Raw genomic sequence first — 22,263 nt, forward strand, 5'->3', positions numbered from 1 at the left:
AATAGAGGCATATTTCACAGGCATATTTCTACATCCCATTGTTAACACATACAGAAACTCATTATCCTGACTCAGCTTATTCATCTGTTAAATGAACTAGTCAGTAACAAGTTTTTAATGTTCTTTCTGGCTTTGCTGTTCCAAACTCTAAGAAATCTGGATTAATCACTTTCTAATTAAAGGCAATTATCTATATCACTATTCTCAAACAAAAGAGAGACCAAATACTATATTTTCTATTTGTCAAAAGGCTAAGAAGCAATATATACTTGATATAAATTTTAATAGAACCCAAGTAAACTATTTAGCACTTTCATTGTGCAATATGTTTCAATTATCAGTTATCATTCAAATATTCACCACGAGCCATTTCAAATGTAACCTGTGCTTTGATAGTCTATTCTCATAAGCTTCTAGGAACTCCATAAAAATAGAAAGCCCACATAGGCAGTCAGCTCCAGTTCTTGCTTTTCTTCCCACTTATTCAAAGCCACTTCCTATCCTCTAACCTTTAATTTAGCAGAGAAACCCTGTCACAATAGAGCCATCTTTGTCCAGCTCTGCAGGCAGCTTCCCCTTTGGGTCATAGAATGCCAAATTCTGTAACAGACAGGTACACCGGGTATTGTTGGTCTGGCATCGTACAAAAGACAGCCTATTTACCAGCTGGAAAAAAATGGTGTGTGTTTGCACTCTCATAAAAGCCCTGTCTTTAACACTGCAGTGACAAGGATGCTGGTTACGACAGTGCAGTTGGGCTTGAATGTTTCCTGTCGAAAAAAATGTAAAAAAATCTTTCATTCATACAGTCTAAGAAAAATGAATAGCACTTGCCCATGAACCCACAGATTATGTAAGAAAGCATAATAAACTGCAGTCTAGCTCCCTTATAATCTATGTAGTGGGTTGGGTTTTATGTCACTGATAGCGCTTGATTTTTTTTAAAATTTTTTTCTTTTTTCTCTCTTTTTTTTTTGTGAGGAAGATTGGCCCTGAGCTAACATCTGGTCCCATTTTCCTCTATTCTGTACGTGGGACGCTACCACAGCATGGCTTGACAAAGGGTGCCTCAGTCCGTGTCTGGGATTTGAAGCAGCAAACCCTGGGCCACCAAAGCTGAGTGTGCCAACCTAACTACTATGCCACCAGGCCAGCCCCTGATAGCGTCTGATTTTTTTTAAAGGAAGAATCACTGTGTCTTTCTTCATAATAATTCATTTTTTCAAAGATTTGTTCAGATGTAAAGAGACCTGCAAGTGGCAAAGCTGGAACCTGTACCATGGTCTCTGAATTCCAGGAACTGGGAGTTTGGGGAACGTGTGCCACGCTTCCAAATTATATGCAAACCCCAGAGACATATTCATGGCAAACCCAAGTGAAGAAAGACAAAAATATTTCCTGACATACCAACTTCCTCAAGGATAGCTCTGATTTTTCCCTCTTCCTGAATATCCAGCCAGCGAATTCTACTGTATCTATCTTGAATAGTTCCTTCGTCTGTCTACCATCATGGCCTGGCCTCAGTCACCAGTGTCACTGCTACAACTTCCTGGTGAGTCTGCTGTTTGCCGTGTTAACCCTTCTGTCCTTACATCACAGGCAAAAACTATTTTTCCAGGATGCAGATCTGATCACATCACCTTCCTGCTTCACACTCTTCCGTATGATGAAGATAATAAGAATAATAAGACGTTTTCATATTTTGAGGTAGACGGGGAAGCCGTTCTGGTTTAAACCTGATTTGGCCTAAAACTTGTTTTTCCCAGAGCAGCCTGATTTATGGTCCATTGAACACGTATTGTATGTCCACTTCAAACATTTTCCCAAAGCAGAGATCGCACTCCTTAAACACAGGGATGAACGTCACCCTTCCTCTGATGCCAATACCAATACTTCTTTGAAGAAAAGCTTTTCTTCCCAGAAAACTGAGGTCAAGTTGACCTGCTGTCTATGTGGTAAACTGCAGCAAAACATCTTGTGACTTTGAGAAAAAAAAATTGTAGTCCTCTCACGTATATTCTTTGTTCTGAAACAGAATGTAACGATGCTGCAAACCACGCTTCTCTGGACTGCTTTCTTCCCTGGTGGAGACTGCACTTCCGGGCTAGTCCTCAGCTTGACTCAGATAAATATCACCGTATCTTTCCAAGCTATAGATTGGTTATTGATTATTTTCATGGACATATATATCACTAATGTTCTCAGTATGAATCCAGGCTCTTTAAGGGGGACCTACGAGCCCTTTGGCTTAATGACTCATCATCCACTTCCATACTCATACTCTTACTTGGTCACATGCAATTACTTCAATGCCTGAGAAAGCATAGTGTCTATTCCATGACCTTATAGATGCCACCGGCTCTACCTTAAGAGGCCTGCCCACCTTGTCTACGTGATACAAGACTAGTTCTCATTAAGATTCACCCTGACTGCTGTCCGATTCTCCCTTCGGCTTACCTTACCAGGTGTATGTGGTCAATTCCCTCTCTCTACGACACCTTATAAACACATCAATGATCTTGTCTTAGTCGTTCAATTATTTTGTTACAGATCTATCTAAGGACTAAACTGGAAACATGAGGACAAGGGCAAGCATGCTTTTTCATTTCTCCAGCAGGAGGATTGAGACTTTATGGGGTCACTAAATCTATTAATTAAATAACTAACTGTTTCAACCTCAATAAATAGTCAACTACAAATCTAACAAATCAGTAGTGCTTGGTTGTAACTATGCTCAATAACTGAGGAATGACAATAAAGGGAGAGGGATAAGCAGAGAATCAATACTCCACATCTATGACAGCTACCAGTACAAAACTATTCATCCCCAGTATTGCTTAAGATATATCCATAAGAGGATGAATATGGTTGTTCTAAAGAAGTCTTTGCAAAGTAATGGCCTGAGTCTGGTCCATAATATATTTCTTTTAATACATATATTTTCAATTTTCAAAATTTGTTGCTAGCGTTTTTGTTTTTTTTGCTGAGGAAGATTCACCCTGAGCTATCATCCATTGGCAAGCCTCCTCTGTTTTTTGCTTGAAGAAGACCAGCCCTGAGCTAACATCTGTGCCACTATTCTTCTATTTTGTATGTAGGACACCTCCACAGCATGGCTAGTGACTGGCATAGGTCCGCACCCAGGATCTGAACCCATGAACCTGGGCTGCTAAAGCGGAACACTTGGACCCTTAACTGCTCGGCCATGGGGCCAGGCCCTGCAAGCATTTAAAAATAAAGGATCAACACAAAATCTCGATTCTGAGCATGTTATTAAAAAAAAATAGAGGACTCAGTTATGCTGGACTGACACTTTCTCCTGATGACAATCAAAAGGAGCTTGATAGGCTGTGAAGTACTGGCTGGCCCCTTTGCACGGGCACTGGCTGTCCTAGGTCCTGTCCAGCACTGTCTCCCAGCCTTATCACAGGTTTATTTTATATTCCAGAGATACATTATTTTGTAAGTCTGGACAATTTCATCTGTAAATATGATTTTAGGTTAAAAAGCAAACATACTGCAGATGCTGACAACAAGGGCATAAGTATAATTATACTTAGAACCCATTTCAGTCCATTCTTCAGAGAGGTAGTTACATTAGAGTCTCTCATCCAGGTTATCAAATGATCTCTTCAGCCCTCTCCGTATTATTCATCATGCTGAAAGTTACATTGGACAAGGGAAGACAAGTTGCATTTCAAAACCAAAATAAAATGATAGCTTATGTACTAGTGTACTAAAACATGTCCAGTTGGCTCAAAGCAGCGCACGCCATAGGCTATAGACACTTCCCAAGTCAATCGCCAAATTTGTTTCACCTGAAGACTGACCTTGGATCGTGGAGGCGCTCGGATGTACCACTTGCAATCAACGGCCTCGCTAGCAGAAGCTTTGCCTTCCTTCATAATTTGTATAGACTCCACAATTCCTTCAGGACCGCCCATCTCAAACTCACACGCTAAATAACAAAACGCCAAACAAACATACAAAAATGGAGCTTGAATAATAAACCAAAAGTATATTTCATAGCAGAAAACAAAAGCCTCTGAACATTATTAAATATCTATTTTACCAACCTGGTAATGGTTTCAAAACTCCGAGGTCCTTAAAGTCAGGATCTTAAAAAGTGAGAAGAAGACAGTTAGTCTTATTCTGCATTTATGTCTTAAAATGATGCTGAGTGATGTACCATTAAATTATTCAGGAATCTGCCTAAAAAACTGCATTAGGGGAAAGTAAGTGGTTAAATAGAAACTGTGTGATAATGTTAAGACTGAAATGTTAATTTACAAAACATGTTATCATTACTACAGGGTTTTTATCAATACAGAAGAAGCTATTTTTAAAACTTTCCAATCTCATTCCTTCATCTAATCATCAAATAAAAATCTTACTCATTATCTCTAACTCCAGAATCAGACAATAGAAGTTTTTGTAAAATGTATCCATAGGTAATTCAAGGTTTGGGTAAACTTTTATCTATTCTAGATACAATTATTTTGTCTGATTTCAAAGATTCTGTAAATTGTTGAAACAATTTTCAATGGAAATATTGGAAGCACGAGGTTAAGACATAAAATCTAGCGTTCCTCTCCCCTGGCAGACTGCACTGTCCTGTTTTCATCGAAGCTTCTTTCCTAACTTTTCATGCCACGCTAGCCTTCACAGTATTCCTCAGTATTCTGTGTCCACTCAACAGCCACTCTCCTCCTGGTCTTCCTCTCACTCTCCCCCAGGTCCAGCTATCTGACATTCTCCACTCAAGTACGCACTTTGGGGGAAACTTGATTTTTGAGCCTCAGACGTGTCCTCACTGCTATAAGCCAAAAATGGTGGACCCATTTCCATTTCTGGAAATGATGTTGAGATAGGTATACGGCCAGTGAAATATGAAGGGGGTCCTGTTGGAGGGCTTCTGAGAAAGTTTTTCCCGATAATAAAGACAGACAAATCATGTCTAGTTTTCCTGGCTCATGTCGTGGTCATGTTTGTACTGGACCCTTTGGGATCGTGTGCAGTGGCCAACTTGTGATGTTGACAGGTGCTAATCTGAGAAAATGGACTGTTATGATGAGCAGAATGGAAACACTAACTGTGAGTCCTTACCTATATCACTGGGCACCGTATTAACCTAGTCTAGAGTTGCACTTCTCTTGGCTTTTTGCTTTTTGAAATAATGCACATCCTTATAGTCTCAGTTACATTACATTGGATTTTCTTTTATTTATGGGCAAAGGCATCAGAGGCTATGATTTATCTTGGAGACACATGTATCCAATTTAAAAGATGATTGTGAAATTTAATTTCTTTTCACTACGATGGTATTAGCTATAAATTAACAACCTTATAAAGTTAGAAATATTTTGTGAGACTGAGCAACAGTGATCTAGGACTGAAATATAAAAGGCAGCACTTTTTCTGGAGGGAGTTAGTTCTGGACGTTAAGACTGTGTGCATGTGTGTCTGTATGTATCCAAGTGTGCCTCTTCACACGCCTGTGTGCGTGGATGCACTGAGCCCATAACTGCAGGCTGACTGGATTAGTGTACTTATCTTCATTACAGTTCTTTTATTTTTAAATTTTGTTAAACAGTAATGTGTACTGATCTGTTGAAACTGAAAGGCCTGGACCAGCTGTGCTACCGTTTAGTTCTACCAGCCGTGCAGATTCACTTTGCTATAGGACACAATCAGAATGTGGTGATACATTTTGAATCAAGATACAAATTCCTTTGCATAATTGTTTTGAAAACAATTTTTTTACCTTTTTGGAAAAATAGAAAGAAGGAAGTACCTGTATGCACTTTCCATGAAAGAAGCAGAAGTGAGGACAACATAGCCAATTTGGAGGAGGATATCCCCTCGTAGGGGTTCTCTCCTTCATCTATCACTCAGATTGGTTTTCACCATGAAGCGGCTTTATTGGTATTGAAGAGACCCATCCATATTTTCCTTCTTTTTGCATCAAGCTTGTCCACTTCAGTTATCAGGATTCTTTATTATTCATTATATCATTTTTACTACTTTGCATAATGCTTGATAGGTATTATTGCTACTCACTATTTCCTTTTGGATTAGAATGTTTCAGCCTTGCATGGCTGTTCCCATGATTCTTGTGGAAATGTAGCTGGTATTCTGTTTTCTAGTTTGAAGGCCAACATTTGCTATTTTTATAACTCATGCGAGACAAAGTTGAGAGAATTGTCAGTTCTAGGAATTGAAAATGCATTTTTGACTGTGCATTATTGGTGAGAGCACTGATGCCTTAAAGAAAACTAGGAAAAATTGGTTTCTGCAAGTCTGTTTGAATTAGCTGCCTGTAATATCACAACCACAAATATAGATGGCCGACATGACCTGAAAAAATAAACACAAAACAATAATTTCCCAAAACAGCCTTCATTGAATTTAAGAATATTAAAATCGATCTATTGCCCCAGGTTACTTGGCAGAAGCACAATGAACTTGGACTTGGTAAGCTATCTTCTACTCCAGATCTCCCCAAATCGATTCTCCATCAAGCAACCTGGATCAACTTTAAAAGACATAAATCCAATCATGATACTCACCCGCCTTTCCATTGCCCTGAGAATAAAACCATGACTCTTAATGGACTCTAATGCCCTGCATGTTCTTGGGCCTGACCACTTCTCCTCTCAAAACGTGCTGACCCTTTCTGTTTCTCCAATGCTCAAGGCTATTTCCATCCTCTGCACTTGGAGCTTGCTCTTTTCTCTGTCTGCCATAGCTGTCCCCCAGCTGTTTGCATAGCTGGATCTTTCTCATTCTTCAGTTCTTGGCTCAAATATTATCTTCGCAGAAAGCCCTTCCTGGATGACCCTCTCTAACACAGAATTGTGTCCCACTTTCTTTTCTCCGTTCATGGTTTTTTAAATCACAATTCACTATTATTTTGCTATTCGTTTACTTTTTTTACTGACTACTCCCCCTAGACTATAACGTAGTATGCTCTCTAAGAGACGTTATGTCTACTGTTCCTCTCTCTATCGGGGACCTAGAACACTGCTTGGACATGGTAGATGCACAATAAATGTTATTGAATTTAACATATTTCTCTGTATATAAAAAATACAGTTATTTTGCACCAAGTCAATTTTCTTATATTGTTGATGCATTTGCATTTATACCTGTGGCTTTCCAATCCAGAGTTTCTCACGGTAAATGTAGCAAATGAGATGCTCTATTAGAGACTGGCCTCCTGTTTACCAAACCCAAATATTTTTCTTCCTGGGCACACAGTGACTAGGTTTCCCAGGCACCCTTGCAAGTGTGGGTAGCGGTGTAACTGAGTTCTGCCCAATGAAATGTGGAAAAAATGGTTGAACTTTACTTGAAGGCTGGGCTCATAAAAAATTCTCCACTTCCTTTTTCTCTCTTCCATGGTCAACCTCATAAGCCATACTTCGAAGATGGTGAACTCCATCAGCTTCAATTCCTAAATGAATATGTGGAACACGGTCTCCTCCTTGACTGATTAGACTACATGAGCAAGAAACAAACTTTATGTGAAATGACTGAGGTGTTAGATTTCGTATGTTATTATAACTATGACTCCCATTACTCAGAGGTGTTCAAGACTCATGGTGTGGTCAGGGGCCCTAGGGTCTATGAGACCCTTTCATGAGATCCAAAGGTCAAACTGTTTTCATACTACCACTAAAATGTTGTCTTTTTGCATCCTCATTTTCTCAAGAATGTATGGCAGAGTTTTCCAGATCCTACAGGACATTTGATGATATCATCACTATTATCTTTAATAAAGTGTTTGCTTTTGTTTTCAAGAATATTCTAAGGTAATAAGCTTAGGATATAAATGATATATATTTTTCAGAAATTAACTTAGTTTATTCTCAATGATTTTATTGGGCACTTCCTGGCTATCTTCAATTTTCTCTACTATAATCCTCGTAACTCCATTTGTGTCCAATACATTCTTATTTTGAAATCTTGACTTTTATCTTGAGCCTACATGGAAGCACAATTAGAATTAAATACATTTGCTGTCTTATTTTATAATTATATGTACATTTTTCAATTTTAAAACTTTTCTAATTTTTAAAATTTTATCTAAAAATATAAGTATTATGAACTTTAATAATATTTCTCCTGAAATAAAAAATATATATTTATAATATATTTTTCTTACTGTGAAGGATGGACATTTGTCAAAGATGCAGGAGACGGAAAGACTTGCTTTCTCCACCACATTACACTGTCTATGTCTAAAGTTGTAGAAAAGGATGAAAGTGATATTTTAAAGGGGTCCCTTCCATACCAAAAGGATAAATCTACTTCCAATAAAATGCGAAAGCTGTACATAAAAAGTGAAAACATGACAAAAGCTATCTTTCCTTCAGCTTTATAGATGTTAATAACTTACCTTATTGTGATTTGGGCAGAAAAATATGTTCTAGTAGTTTTACAGTGAGAGTTTGATTGACAAATTATTTTGAAACAAACTGTTTAAAAAGTATTGAATATTTTAAATGTAGACATAATTTGCTCTTTAAAAACTGAAAATTGTTACACTTTTCACACTAAAAATAAAGTCACCGAAACATCTTACAAAGTAAGCTAATGTATTGCATTAACTGGAGAAGCACACACGGAACAGAGACTAATAACGCAGACACCGCTGCCATCGCTGAATGTCTACCAGATGAAAAGTTGGTAAAAATCAGGATACTCATGCTTTCCAACCAGACAGTAACTTGCTGATTGAAAGTCTGAGCTTTAAACAAGAAGACAGAGTTAATATCTTATCTGCAGAACTTTACTTTTGTCTAACAAACAGACAGATGTATAGACGTGGCTCAGCTTGCTTAGTTTGCTTGAATTCGCCCAGTGTCAGCATGGCCCAATCATCAAAAATCTGCTTTTATGTAAATTCTTGGCAACAAGTGCAAGTAGTGCTGAAATATTCAAATTGTTGGATAACTTTTGAGTCATATGACATACTGGAACATCTGTGTTGACATTTGTGTTGATGGTGCAAAAGCAACGGTGAATAAAACTGCTTGTGTCTTAGCACGAACCGAGACAATGGCACCAAACCTGAGCCGTTAGTATTCATTGTATAATTCATCCCCATCTGTTTCTGGGGGTGAAAAACCATTTTACTTAAAAATCTTCTTGACGAAGCAGTAAAAATTACTAATTTTTTTAAAATCTAAAATTTTGAGTACATGTCTTTTCTGCAGGAAGAACAGAGTGAATCTGTTGACTTTAAGGAAAACAACTGATGCTATTTGTTGCCAATGCTAAAACTCAAGATTCAAGCAAAGGAGAATGCGTCCATCACTGTGTGTCTGACAGCTTCTCAATACTTAATGCATTTTTAAATGTGAATTGTTGATGATGTGAGCAAATATGGTTTTTGCTATTGAAAAATGAAATGCGTCAGCATCTGCAAGATCTGCATAAAGTGATCCAGTAACCGCCGCATAGTAAAGTCTGACGTGAAGCAATCATGCCTCGGTAAAAGAGCCAATCGGAGAGCGAGACACAGTGATAGACGCCAATGCAACGGAACACAAAAAATCACTGATACAGTTTCACCTTCCCCATTGCAGCTAACCTTTAAGAAACTACCACCATTTGAGGTTTGGGGTAGTATTCCTCTAAAAAGGCCGTGAAAAGACTCCTCCCTTTTCCAACTACTATCTCTGTGAGGCTGAGTTCTCTTCATATACTTCAACCATAAGAATCCACCGCAACAGGTCAGTGCAGAAGCACATGTGAGAATCTAGTTATCTTCCAATAAGCCAGACGTTAAATAGATTTACAAAAAGTGAGGCAGTGTGATTCTCCTAATTATTATTTTAATATTAATTAATATTTTAATGTTAATCAATGTTTTTAAAATTTGCTTTTTATGTAATATATAATTGGTTTATTAGTGTAATTTTTCTATGAATTAATAAACAGCTATTTAAAATTTTATGTTTAAATTTCTAATATGATAAATATTGAATGATATTGCTATAGAAGCCAAAGCACTTTGAGGTCTTCAGTATTTTTTGAGGGAGGATGGGGTTCTGAGACCAAGATATTTCAGAAATTTTGCCCTAACCAACCCCATCTTTGTATCATGGATAAGTGCCTTCTCCCAACAACACTCTAAGTTACAATTTATCAACTTGGGAGTACACAATGCATTTATTTCATATCCCAAATAAATGTCCACAGTGCTAGCCATTTTGTAGACGGGCTTGCAGTAAATTATGGTTTATCTGATTAGACTATGATGGAATCAAATCAGAGGCATTTTCCTTTTATAAATGAGCAAAATGGGAGTTCAACAACTTAAGAAAAATGCAACTTGTTTTGACCTAAAACTTAAATAGCTTTATAGCTACCTCTGTAACTGTGAACAAATCATTAAATATTTCGGAACCTTATTTTTCATTATCTGCAATGAGGACATTGTTGGTTTAGACTTTTACAGCTCAAGTATGCCGATATACTGCAGAACGCTGAGATATTCCTAGAACAGTAGTTTATGGGAAAATGTAATTGCTTGACCTCGCCATGTAACTATATCTACAAAACCCGCTGATTCTAGGAATCAAGTCTGATACTTAGATATGTTTGCAATGCACAGCTCAACTACCTGACAGGCTAATCTTAGAGCAAGTTAATCAATATTTTCCTCAAATTTCCACAATCTCACACATCCTGAATTATGCCATGAGCTCCATAAAGCTCCACTTCTTATCTCTACTTACTTTTGAAAGCCATGTAATGTCTGTGGGCATATCTTTATTAAATCAGCTCTTACATTGAAACTAAGTGCCCACTTCAATGGCCACTTTCCTAGTCCCATCCTTTGTTCCCTTTGTTACCTCCCATCACAGTGCGGACACCTTGCTTTCTACTCAAGATTGAAAACCTCTGCATTCGTAGTTTTTGAAATCAGTTAACTAAATTTAAGATGCTGTTTTAGAAATGAATTGTAAAAAAATCTTGACAGTACAGTACTAAAATAGCTTGCATCATCATATTATTTTAATAATCTGACTTCTTTCACTCTTTGTCTAGAAGCAACATCATTCTAGTATAAAATTCATAGCACACTATTTTAAACTTCTTTCTGAGGTTCACTGTTATCTATAAGTATGAGGTTGGCAATTATAGCTTCACACTGAGCTTTCCTTCCTAAGGGTCTTAACATCCGCACAGAGTTTACATATCATGACTTCTTTTTGCTAGTTTAGCATAAAACTTACTCGTACATGAATTTTAGAAATCAAAACTTACCAGAATTTCAGGAAAGAAATTTGCAAGCCCTTTAAAATATTATTGATGTTTGCACAGCTTGTACCAATGTTTTGCTTCCTTAATTAATTAATTACTTAATTAACTTTTTTTTGAGGAAGATTAACCCTGAGCTAACATCTGCCACCAATCCTCCTCTTTTTGCTGAGGAAGACTGGCCCTGAGCTAACATCCGTGCCCATCTTCCTCTACTTTATATGTGGGACGCCTGCCACAGCATGGCTTGATAAGCGTTACATTGGACAGCACTGGGGATCCAAACCAGTGAACCCCAGGCTGCCAAAGTGGAACGTGCAAACTTAACCTCTGTGCCATTGAGCTGGCCCCCTTCTTTTATTTATTTATCTGTAATATATGAAGTTTCCTCATGATGCTTTTATTCATATTTTTAAATAAATTGAGAAAATGTAACTTTCTTTAAAAATGAATGCACAGAAGTTGCATTTTGCTTGTGTTCACAGTAAATAGGCTTTTACAATGGTTGTTTTTGCTATATAGTCACAAGGCAATCATATTGTTCTATGGGGAAAATATGCATTTACTATACAGAATAAAGGAAAAATTTGAGGGAAGGAGGGAAGAAGAAAACATCACAAGACCAAAAGAACAAAAAAGACAATAAAAAAAGCCCCTAAATTGTGTAGGGGCCGGCCCTGTGGCCGAGTGGTTAAGTTCGTGTGCTCCGCTGCAGGCGGCCCAGTGTTTCGTCCGTTCAAATCCTGGGCGTGGACATGGCACTGCTTGTTGAGCCACACTGAAGCAGCATCCCCCATGCCACAACTAGAAGGATCCACAACTAAGAATATACAGCTATGTACTGGTGGGCTTTGGGCAGAAAAAGGAAAAAATAAAATCTTTAAAAAAAAAGAACCTAAATTGCGTAAAACTGGGGTTTGGTGTTTGGGTATTTGAATTAGCTATCATAGAACATATTTTTTTTCTGTTCAAGGGAAATCAAGGAAGTTCTTGATTGATTATTAGCAAACCACCCCCACCCCCGCAATGCTCTCAGAACTTCACTCATGCGGTAAGTACAACCTAAATCACACAAAACCTAAAATAAAGTCCATCTTCTCAACCAACTTTTCCACCAGACTTGGCTTAATAGGACATTTCTTGCTGATACAACTGTGGTGCCAACACTGTTGGTGAATAAAATACCTCCAGTGCCCTCCTCTTTCTCTCAAATACTTCACATTCACTCCTTTCCCAATATCCTTTAATGTTTATTGATATGCACAAAAAGTGTTGTTTAGTAACCAGGAAGAAGAGAAGAATTGTTGACCATAGAAGAGTTTGTTTTTTTTTTTTTTTGAGGAAGATTAGCCCTGAGCCAACATCTGCTGTCAATCCTCTTCTTTTTGCTGGGGAAGACTAGTCCTGCGTTAACATCCATGCCCATCTTCCTCTACTTTACACGTGGGACTCCTGCCACAGCATGGCTTGCCAAGCAGTGCCATGTCTGCACGCGGGATCCTAACTGGCAAACCCTGGGCCACCAAAGCAGAACGTGAGCACTTAACGGCTGCGCCACCCGGCCAGCCCCCATAGAAGAGGTTTGAGCAAATACCTGGCAGGTAGAGTGGGACTTGACCTGAGGTTTTATGCCTAGAAGAATGAATTAAAAAAATGACTTTTCATGAGAGTGATGTGAGAGTCTAGGAACAATTAATGGCATCGCTTTGGGACCTGTGTGTGTGGCAAATGGCTACAGAGAGTAGAATGCTCCTGGGCCTGACATGCCAAGAATCGAAGGTAGGGGTGGCACCAATTTGTGTGTGTGCAGCTTGTGTGCGCGTGGTGAGGGATGGCATTATCTTCACATTAGCCTCTTTCATCCCAATTATGTCACTCTATACTAAATAAATTATATCACTGAAATGAGAAAATAAATTTTTTTATAAGAAAAAGTTATATTGTCCTAATTTTATTTAAAAATACAAACGCAAGTATCCTGAGGAAGCCCTATAAGTTACAGCTAAGTAAATAGACCATGGACGAAATAAAGCTGCACAAGCCATGCAAGCGTAGCTTCAAGATGAGATCTTTTGTGCTTCCAGTGAATTTGATGGCCCTTAGCCCCTTCTAAATAAAGCTGGAACAGCCTCTAATTGGAAACTTTGGGAACGTCCTCTGTTGGTGCCCTTGGCAAGGACACTAGAGTTTTCATGCCAGGTATTAGCAGTGCACATGGGCAGGAGCCATCATGGGACTGGAATGGAAGAGCAAATGCAAAATGCCAAGTGCTGCCCTGCCAACAGATTGGGCAGGAGCATGCACAAAGTTCCTTGATAAATCCTGGAGAAGCCCATGGAATGATGTGAACAGGATTAAGTTGTGCCAAACTGGACAAGGGGTTGAAGTTAACATACTCTGTCTTTAAAAATAAGTGTGTTCTTGGGGCTGGCCTTGTGGTGTAGTGCTTAAGTTCATGCACTCCACTTCAGCAGCCCAGGCTTTACGGGTTCAGATCCTGGGCACAGACCCACACACCACTCATCAAGCCATTCTGTGGTGGCATCCCACGCATAAAATAGAGGAAGACTGGCACAGATGTTAGCTCAGGGACAATCTTCCTCAAGCAAATGGAGGAAGATTGCCAACAGACATTAGCTCAGGGACAATCTTCCTTACCAGAAAAAAGCAAGTGTGTTCTTACTTCTAAGTCCCAAATCTCATCTCCTTTCACCAAGGTCAGAATCTTTGAGTTCTAGCCATCCTTCTTCTCTTCAAATCCATAAAATCCAGCCACACACTTTTTTATAAAAGCCATGTGCAATGTGTAGTGATGTGGAAAGATTAAGATTAAAAGAACACAAAATGATATGCTAGTCAAGTTATAAAAAAAGGAAAAAAACTCCATGATATTATGTTAAAGATACAATCAAAAAGCAGGCAAAATATTAATTTCATAAAAAAGAATTCACCAGAAAGATTTAATGCTGCTGGATATGTATTATGGTAACAACAATTATTGACAAAATTTCACCTGTAATTTCATCAATTGCCTCCTTTTTAAATGATTAAGATAAAATTATCAGCTGGGCTTGGTACAAAGCAGAGGCCTTGAGAATATCAACCACATAATGGATAGGATATAGATTTCCTGAAATATAAAGTGGTATGCAAATGTAAGGTATCCCATCCTTGTACAATTCAAAATTTTAGCTCCTGGGTGATAAATGGATTAAAAAAACACACCTAAAATATTAACTTTAAAATATTACTCTTGCTCTAACATTGTTATTTACAAATCAAATCCCATTGTTGCAGCCTCACTGTCTGTTCTTCACACTGCTCTTACTTCCACTAGACGGCATTTCACTTTGGGGTTAATGAGGAGGAGTTCTCACTTTGTCAAATGCCTGAGCTCGGCTGGAGAATTCCCACAGAAAATTCACACCATAGTACTGACTGCATGCTTACAAATGTCCAAGTACTGCTAGATATGTGGTAAACATTCATATATCCACTTTTTTCTCACTATATAAAAACATAGACTAGATAGAAAAAGCCCTTTTATGTGTATTTAGCTCAAAGATTATACCCAAATTTTAGATAATGGTAAAATTGAGCTAACTTAAATATATATGAAGCTATTTTAAAAAAGCCTTGTGTCTAACATCACAACTGGCAATGTCAGAGGTCTTCTCCTAGATGTTTGCAACTATCGGACAACCAAAAGGATCCTCGTTTATTTGTATTCTCCACTAGCAAGTCACCTTGCCTCATTTTAAGTCTAGGGGGATTAACTACAAAAACATTCAGAATCCTTCCATCTCCATTTGTCACATCTCTTTTCATCCCGCTGGTACTCATTTTCCCAATATTGCAGTGTTCAGAAGGTTTGAATGGGTGTCGGCAACTGGCGCTTCTAATGAGTATTCCACTTGAGAATACAAGTGATCAGATTCAGGTATCTACTTTTGAACCACACGTTAAGAAAGTTAGACTAGAGCTCCTTGAACCCCTCTGCCTCTGAGAAAGAATTATTTCTCAACAGTGTAACCTCCATCTTGGGGGCTTGGGGAGAATTATAGATGCTGGAGCTCCAGCCAGAGCTGGACTATCAGTGTCCACCTGGCCCCCAAATCTATCATCTCCCAAGGATTGTAAGACTCACACACATTCCCAACCTGTATCAAGCACAACTCGAAGTGTTCACTGAAATGTAAGCTATAGTTTTTAATAGCATTATAGTCACATTTATTTCTGTTGGAATTTAAAAATATTTGTGAAATTGTGAAAATAGTGTTGCATTATAAAAACCTTGAAAATGCCCTTGCGCTGCAGTTTAAGACACAGCCGTTTGAGACATTGTTAAACCTGGACTCCCTTTGCTCATTTTCCTGTCATTCAAATAGAAAAGCACCTAAACCTATTTCATTAAAAGGTGTGAAAATAATCCAAGGTTTCCCCAAGGTAATGATCTAAGCAATATAAATCAATATCATAACTTTTAGGTTGAAAGGAGAGAACTAGGTCTCTCTTGTTTAGTCAGAGAGTATGATTGATGAGATCCCATCAATTTTATTCCCTCAGACTTCATTTTTATCAATCATTAGGCTTCTCCTGATTCCCTGTGCTGAAAACTCCAAAAACAAAATCAATCTGACTCCTTCATACTTTCTTTTCATCAGAAAGATACCAAGAGCTTTCAATTATTTGACATATATTCAATTATGGAATTGAGATATAATATACTCAATGATAAAATCTCTCACTGCCAACTCCTTTTCCCGTCTACCATGGCCTTCTTAGCACCAGCCTTCATCACGTTGGGGCATCAGAATCCTAAGTGTCTTTTTGCCTTAGTCCCTCCTTCCTCCAGTGCTTTGTATATAATTTTTGAGCTAAATTGACATAAAAGGCAGAAAAAAATCCTCTCATATATGGTCAAATGATTTTTGACAAGAGTGCCAAGACATTTGATGGCAATAGGACAGTCTTTTCAATAAATAATGCTGGGAAAACTAGACGTCTACATGTAAAATAACAAATGTGAACCCTTACTTAATATCATATACAAAATAGATCAAAGACCTAAATGTAAGACCTAAAACTATAGAACTCTTAGAAGGAAACATAGGTGAAAAAGTTCATGACATTGGCTTTGGCAGTGATTTCTTGGATATGACACTAAAGGCACAGGTGACAGAAAAAAGTAGACAAATTGAATTTAATGAAATAAAAAATTTTATGCATCAAAAGATAGTATTAACAGAGTAAACCCATAGAATGGGAGGGAAAATTCGTAAATCATATATCTGATAAGGGATTAGTACCCAGAATATATAGAGAACAACAAAAAAACAACACAATTCATGGGCTGGCCCTGTGGCCTAGTGGTTAAGTTCAGAGAGCTCTGCTCCAGCGGCCCAGGTTCCATTCCCAGGCATGGACCCACACCACTTGTCAGCAGCCATGCTGTGGCGGCAACCCACATACAAAATGGAGGACGACTGGCACAGATGCTAGCTCAGGGCGAATCTTCCTCAAGCGAAAGAGGAAGATCAGCAACAGATGTTAGCTCAGGGTGACTCTTCCTCAGCAAAAATGAACAAAAAACCAAATAATGCAATTCAAAAATGAACAAAAGACTTGAATAGACACTTTTGCAAAGAAGATACACAAATGACCAATAAGCACATGAGAAGACGCTCGATATCACTGATCATTAGAGAAATGCAAATCACAACTGTAATGAAATACCACTTCAAAACCATTAGGATGGCTACTACCCAAAAAACAGAAAATAACAAGTGTTGTCGAGGATGTGAACAAATTGGAACCCTTGTGCACTGTTGGCGGGAGTGTGAAATGGTACAGCCCCTATGAAAAACAATATGGCAATTCCTCAAAATATTAAAAATAGAATTAACATATGATCCAGCAATTCCACTTCTGAGTTTATATCCAAAAGAACTGAAAGCAAGGTCTTAAAGATATTTGTACACCCTGTTTATAGTAATATTACTCACAATAGCTACAACATGGAAGCTACTCAGGCGTCCATCAACAGATGAATGGATAAGAAAAATGTAGTATATATATACAATGGAATATTCTTCAGTCCTAGCAAGCAAATTCTTCAATGTGCTATAACAAGGATGAATGTTGAGGACTATGTTCTAGGGGAAATAAGCCAGTCATAAAAAGACAAATACTGTATGATTCCACTTATACCAGATACATAAAGTAGTCAAAATCATAGAAACAGAGAGTAGAATGATGGTTTCAGGGGCTGGGGAAAAGGGGAAATAGGGACATATTGTTTAACGGGTATAGAATTCTAGTTTTACAATTTGAAAAGAGCTATAGAAAGGGGGTGGTGGTGATGGTTGCACAACATTATGAATGTTTTTAATACCATGTATTTAAAAATAGTTAATACAGTAAATTTTATGTGTTTTACTCCAATAAAAAAAAATTGAGGGGCGAGCCTGTTAGTGCAGCAGTTAAGTTTGCACGTTCTGCTTCAGCGGCCTGGGGATCCCCAGTTCGGATCCCAGGCACAGACCAATGCACCACTTATCAAGCCATGCTGTGGCAGGTGTCCCACATATAAAGTAGAGGGCCAGTCTTCCTCAGCAGAAAAAAGGAGGATTGGCAGAAGATGTTAGCTTAGGGCTAATCTTCCTCAAAAAAGAAAATTTGAAAAAATAATTAGGTAAAAAAGAGTACACTCCACAGACAGGCTTCCAGGGCTGGAATTTGATTCTAGCTCTTCCAGCTGCAACCTGTGAGACCCTGGGCAAGTACCTAACTCTTCTGTGGCACCATTTCTTTACCTTGAAACAGGACTAATGATTACACTTCTGTCATGGCATTGTTATGGAAGTAAATGAATTAATAGTTGTAGAAAAGAATTTAGAACAATGCCTAGTAATGCTTATAAAATGGAAAATGTATTTATACAGGTGATAAATTAGCTAACATATGTATTGTGTGTCTATGTGTGCGTGTGCATGCTAGATAATGCCAAAATGCATGAAATGATTACATAACTTGACAGCATCCTTGGAAGTAAGCCTGCTTAAATCCACATTTGCACACAAGGAATCTGAGAATTAGAAAGATCAGCTGAGTTACCAAAGTCACAGAGCATAAAAGAGAATCCATTTCATTCAAAATGACTCCCAAGCCCAATTTCTCCATACCCTCTACATGTGATCATGATTTATCCACATAGCGACTTAAGAAACTATGCTTTGTGCTTGAAAAGTAGAATATAACTCAGCAATTTATTCTGAATTCCAAGCAACAATAAGTCCTCCAAATAATATCTCTCTTCTTAAGTTTCTCAAAATTTTGAGAATCCTCACACACTTAAAGATAGGTTGAAAAGCTCATTGAATTGATTTCATCTCTACTGCTTTTTATGGAAAAGATAGGCAGAACGAATATGAAGGCACATACATATGTATATATACATATACGTATTTGTATAAAATATACATTTATATATACATATTTTATCTACATATATGCATACATATATATGTATATAAAATAAAACTTGGACTTTACTTTTTCTAGTTCCACTAATTTGCTATAAAATCAAATTTAAATACAAATGAAAGTAACAGGTATCTAGTATTACAGGCCTTAATTTGTTATATAAAAAATAAAACACATAAATTCCACTATTAATAATATCAAATATAACAAATCATCACTTTCTCAGCTTTCACTGAAGTAAGAGAAGTTCAGATTTGATAAAGATGACAAAAATGAATATAAAATGAATCCAAATTTTTCCTTATGAAACAAACTCAGGGAACATGAATATAAAATTTTCCATGAAATTATCAGTGTATAGTACACTTTCAACTCAAATTGTCCACCATGAGTTAATCTGAAGAAAACAGCTGCTGCTATAATTAACCCCCCTTGTTGTTATAACCTGTGTGGTCTGAGCCACAGGAAGTCTTGAACGTGGAGGGGGACCAGGAGGTAAGGAGAATAAAGAGAGAACAGAGCTAGGTCTATGGATCCGCTTAATGCATGGCTGTCACCCAAGGGGCCTACACCAGGGGGTGTGAATTAAATGGAGGTATAGCATGTTGAGAAGCTCCAGAATTCCCACTGCATGATACGGATACCATGTATCACCAGTAATGCCACTGTGCAAGGCTTCTTCCCTGGTGTACACATCCACAGCTGAGCCACTGCTTGCCATTTGGTTACCACACCACAGGGAAAAGTCAAAGGAACTAGGAAAAGAATTCAAAGAAAGTACAAAAAAGAAAAAGAAATAAGCACGGGAAGGTTTCTTTATGAAGATGTATATATAAAAAGGATAATTGAGTTTGAGAAAAGTGATGAGGATGAGGGGATGTCCTGGCAATGGCACAATGAATAACATAAAGATGATAAATATGTTCTGGGTTGACAGTTATCAAGATGTAAGGACTAGAGTACGTGCCTGGAAAAATAAGAGGCAGAGATATAGCTGGTGAATACCAATGTTTAATAACAAGAAATTCAAGCAGTGTGTAGATAAAACGATGAAAATATATTCACATTGGATTCATAGGCAAATCGATCCCTTTAATTTATAATCCACCTTATTTTCCTCCCCATCAAAAAGGGGTCTGAGGTTCCTATGAAAGGAAACAAGAAACTGGACTAGATATATCATAGCGCCCAACTGAATGTAAGTGTCTTCCAATTCAAATCTTCTGCCCAAAGTAAACACCGTCATATATATAAAAGTTGATTTTATATATCGAAATGTGCTGAATTCAACATCCAGACAATCAACCCTATACTACGTTTCCTCCACATATTACCATTGCATATCCTTTGTAATTAAAAATCTTAATTTTGTCTTGCCACAGTCATCTTCATTTGACTTGTGTGTTTGTGTGTGTGTGTGTGTGCACATGTGTTTGCAGATGTGAGGAAAAATACATTAAGAACTTCAGTTTTAAAGCACTTCCGGAATTTGTAAATTCCCAAAATAGCAGCATCTGATCTGAGGACGTAAGGTAAAGTGAGAAAAAGTTAACTGTCTTCCATCCTAATTAAGACACTTGGATGGAGAACTAGCTTTTTCAATGGGAAAAACAAAACAGAAATTCAAGTAGTTCAAATTTCTAACTCACATTATGAGGCAAAAACGGGGAAAATTATAATATGTATGGCAAATAAAGAGTTATCTTTTCTAATGGCTAAAGCATTATGCGTGCTACCAGCAAATAAAAACTTCAATAGAAGAATAAGCAGAGGGTATGAAAGGTGATATAAATTGACAAACACCTAGAATATTGCATATCCTCCTGCGGAATCTATTCAGCAAAATCACTAAACTAATTAATTACCATTTTTTGTATTAAATTAGCAATTGAAAAAATAAATACCAAGAATTAGAGCTAGGAAAATGGACTGTTATACAAAATTGGGAGAAGTAACAATTTGGCGGAAGTAAATTTTGATGTTTACTCTCTGCAAAGCAACTGGCAACAAAGGTATAGAAATGTGTTTAACCTTTGTTCCATCAATTCAGTTTCTGAGGATTTATCTTAATGGAATGAACTAAAAACATGGACAAGTTATTTAAGTAACTTTTTTTATAATCATTGTTTTTAGGACCTCACAAGTCATGTGGCAGAAGACAAAGTCTAGGACCCATGCAAGGTTGGCGATCTGGTGAGAGACCCACGCTCCACAGAGCAAGAAATGGGCAATACACCACTGTTTAGGTCAGATGAACAAGGGACGTCCAGCTCATTCTAACTCCCATCCCAGCCCTAGAGGGGGAAATAAAACAGAAAAAGGGCCTAGGCCTTGCTGCTGATCCGAGTGAGAGAGAAAAATACGCATAAGAAGTTTTAACAAAAACTTGCCATTCCAGTAGAAATACAGCTCAAATACAAATTACTTGGATTACCCAAATACTTTAAACCATACATTTAATTTACCAGGGAAATGGATGTGCTGGTCACTCAGGCTGAAGCAAATACAGCTGCTTGCTGTAGAAATATAGCTTATCATAGGCATCAATTTTCACAAATAATTTTCCAAGGAAAATGAGGTGTTGATAGTAAAAGTTAACAACATGAAGTCAAGACCTGAGTGAGAAACACTGCAAATAAAGATAGCAAAAATAGAACTTCAAAGACTTCAGAAAATGGAATTACAATACACAGACTGTAAAGGACTATACTGATCATGGGGAAAGAAACTACAAACACTACTGAAAATATCTGAGGGAATAGCTAACTATCAAAAAGAACGCAATATTTTCGAAAAATAACCAAATAGATTTAGAAATGAAAATCACAATAACTGAAATTAAAAACCCAATAGACATATTTAACAGCAGACTAGAATTAATGCATTGAAAGATGCTAATCATATCAGATTTCCAGAAAGAGATAAGAAAATGGAGGGCGTGGAATATTTAGAGAGATCATGATTCACCGTTTTCAAAACTATTGAGAGAAGAAAAATCTTTAAAACTTCCAGAGGAAAAGAAAAGCAGTTTCCTTAAAGAAGTCAATTATATTGATACTTGAGTTCAGTGGAATCCAGAAGACATTGGGATGATGTATCTGGCATGCTGAAAGAAAGTGCTAAACTGAGTCACACCTTGCAAGAAGATATTATCAACACACATAACTTTCAAATCACTACTATCCAAAATATCTACAGACTGATGGCATGTGAGAAACAACGCAATATAAAGTGAGCAAAAGTCCCAAACAGGTATTTCACACAAGCAGTCCAAGTGTCCAGGAAATATAACACTGGCTATTGAATCTTATATATAATCAATAAAAGGCAAATTAAAACAACACTGTGATCCAATCACACAGCCAACAGACCGGGGAGAAAAGAAAAAAACTGATAATATCAAGTTCCGGGAGTGTGTGGGGCAATGAGAACTCTCATCCACTGCTGGCCGTAGTGGGCATTGCTATGACTCTAAAAAGAATTTCATCCTCTGCTTTGGGACTG

General features: G+C 37.6%; 1 protein-coding gene across 26 annotated transcripts in view; it reads right to left on the minus strand.

Moving 5' to 3' along the window:
- The window catches only part of NETO1 (neuropilin and tolloid like 1), a 104,151-nt gene that overhangs the window by 35,706 nt on the left and 46,182 nt on the right, over nucleotides 1-22,263 (minus strand). For 13 of the 26 annotated variants that reach the window (XR_011542110.1, XM_070627885.1, XM_070627884.1 and 10 more), the window contains exons 5-6: nucleotides 4,077-4,118; nucleotides 3,831-3,997 (exon numbers count right to left, since the gene is read on the minus strand). The exons of 2 other annotated variants lie outside the window; for them this stretch is intronic. Coding sequence is in view for 20 of the 24 variants with exons in the window: in XM_070627885.1 (XP_070483986.1) it covers nucleotides 3,831-3,997; nucleotides 4,077-4,118 (209 nt within the window). In the remaining 4 variants the exon portion in view is untranslated. The remainder of the gene's footprint in view (nucleotides 1-3,830; nucleotides 3,998-4,076; nucleotides 4,119-22,263) is intronic. 11 more of the 26 variants (XR_011542113.1, XR_011542112.1, XR_011542111.1 and 8 more) reach the window with 1 other exon arrangement.

The sequence above is a fragment of the Equus przewalskii genome, chromosome 7 (assembly GCF_037783145.1).
Source record: "Equus przewalskii isolate Varuska chromosome 7, EquPr2, whole genome shotgun sequence".
Taxonomy (NCBI): domain Eukaryota; kingdom Metazoa; phylum Chordata; class Mammalia; order Perissodactyla; family Equidae; genus Equus; species Equus przewalskii.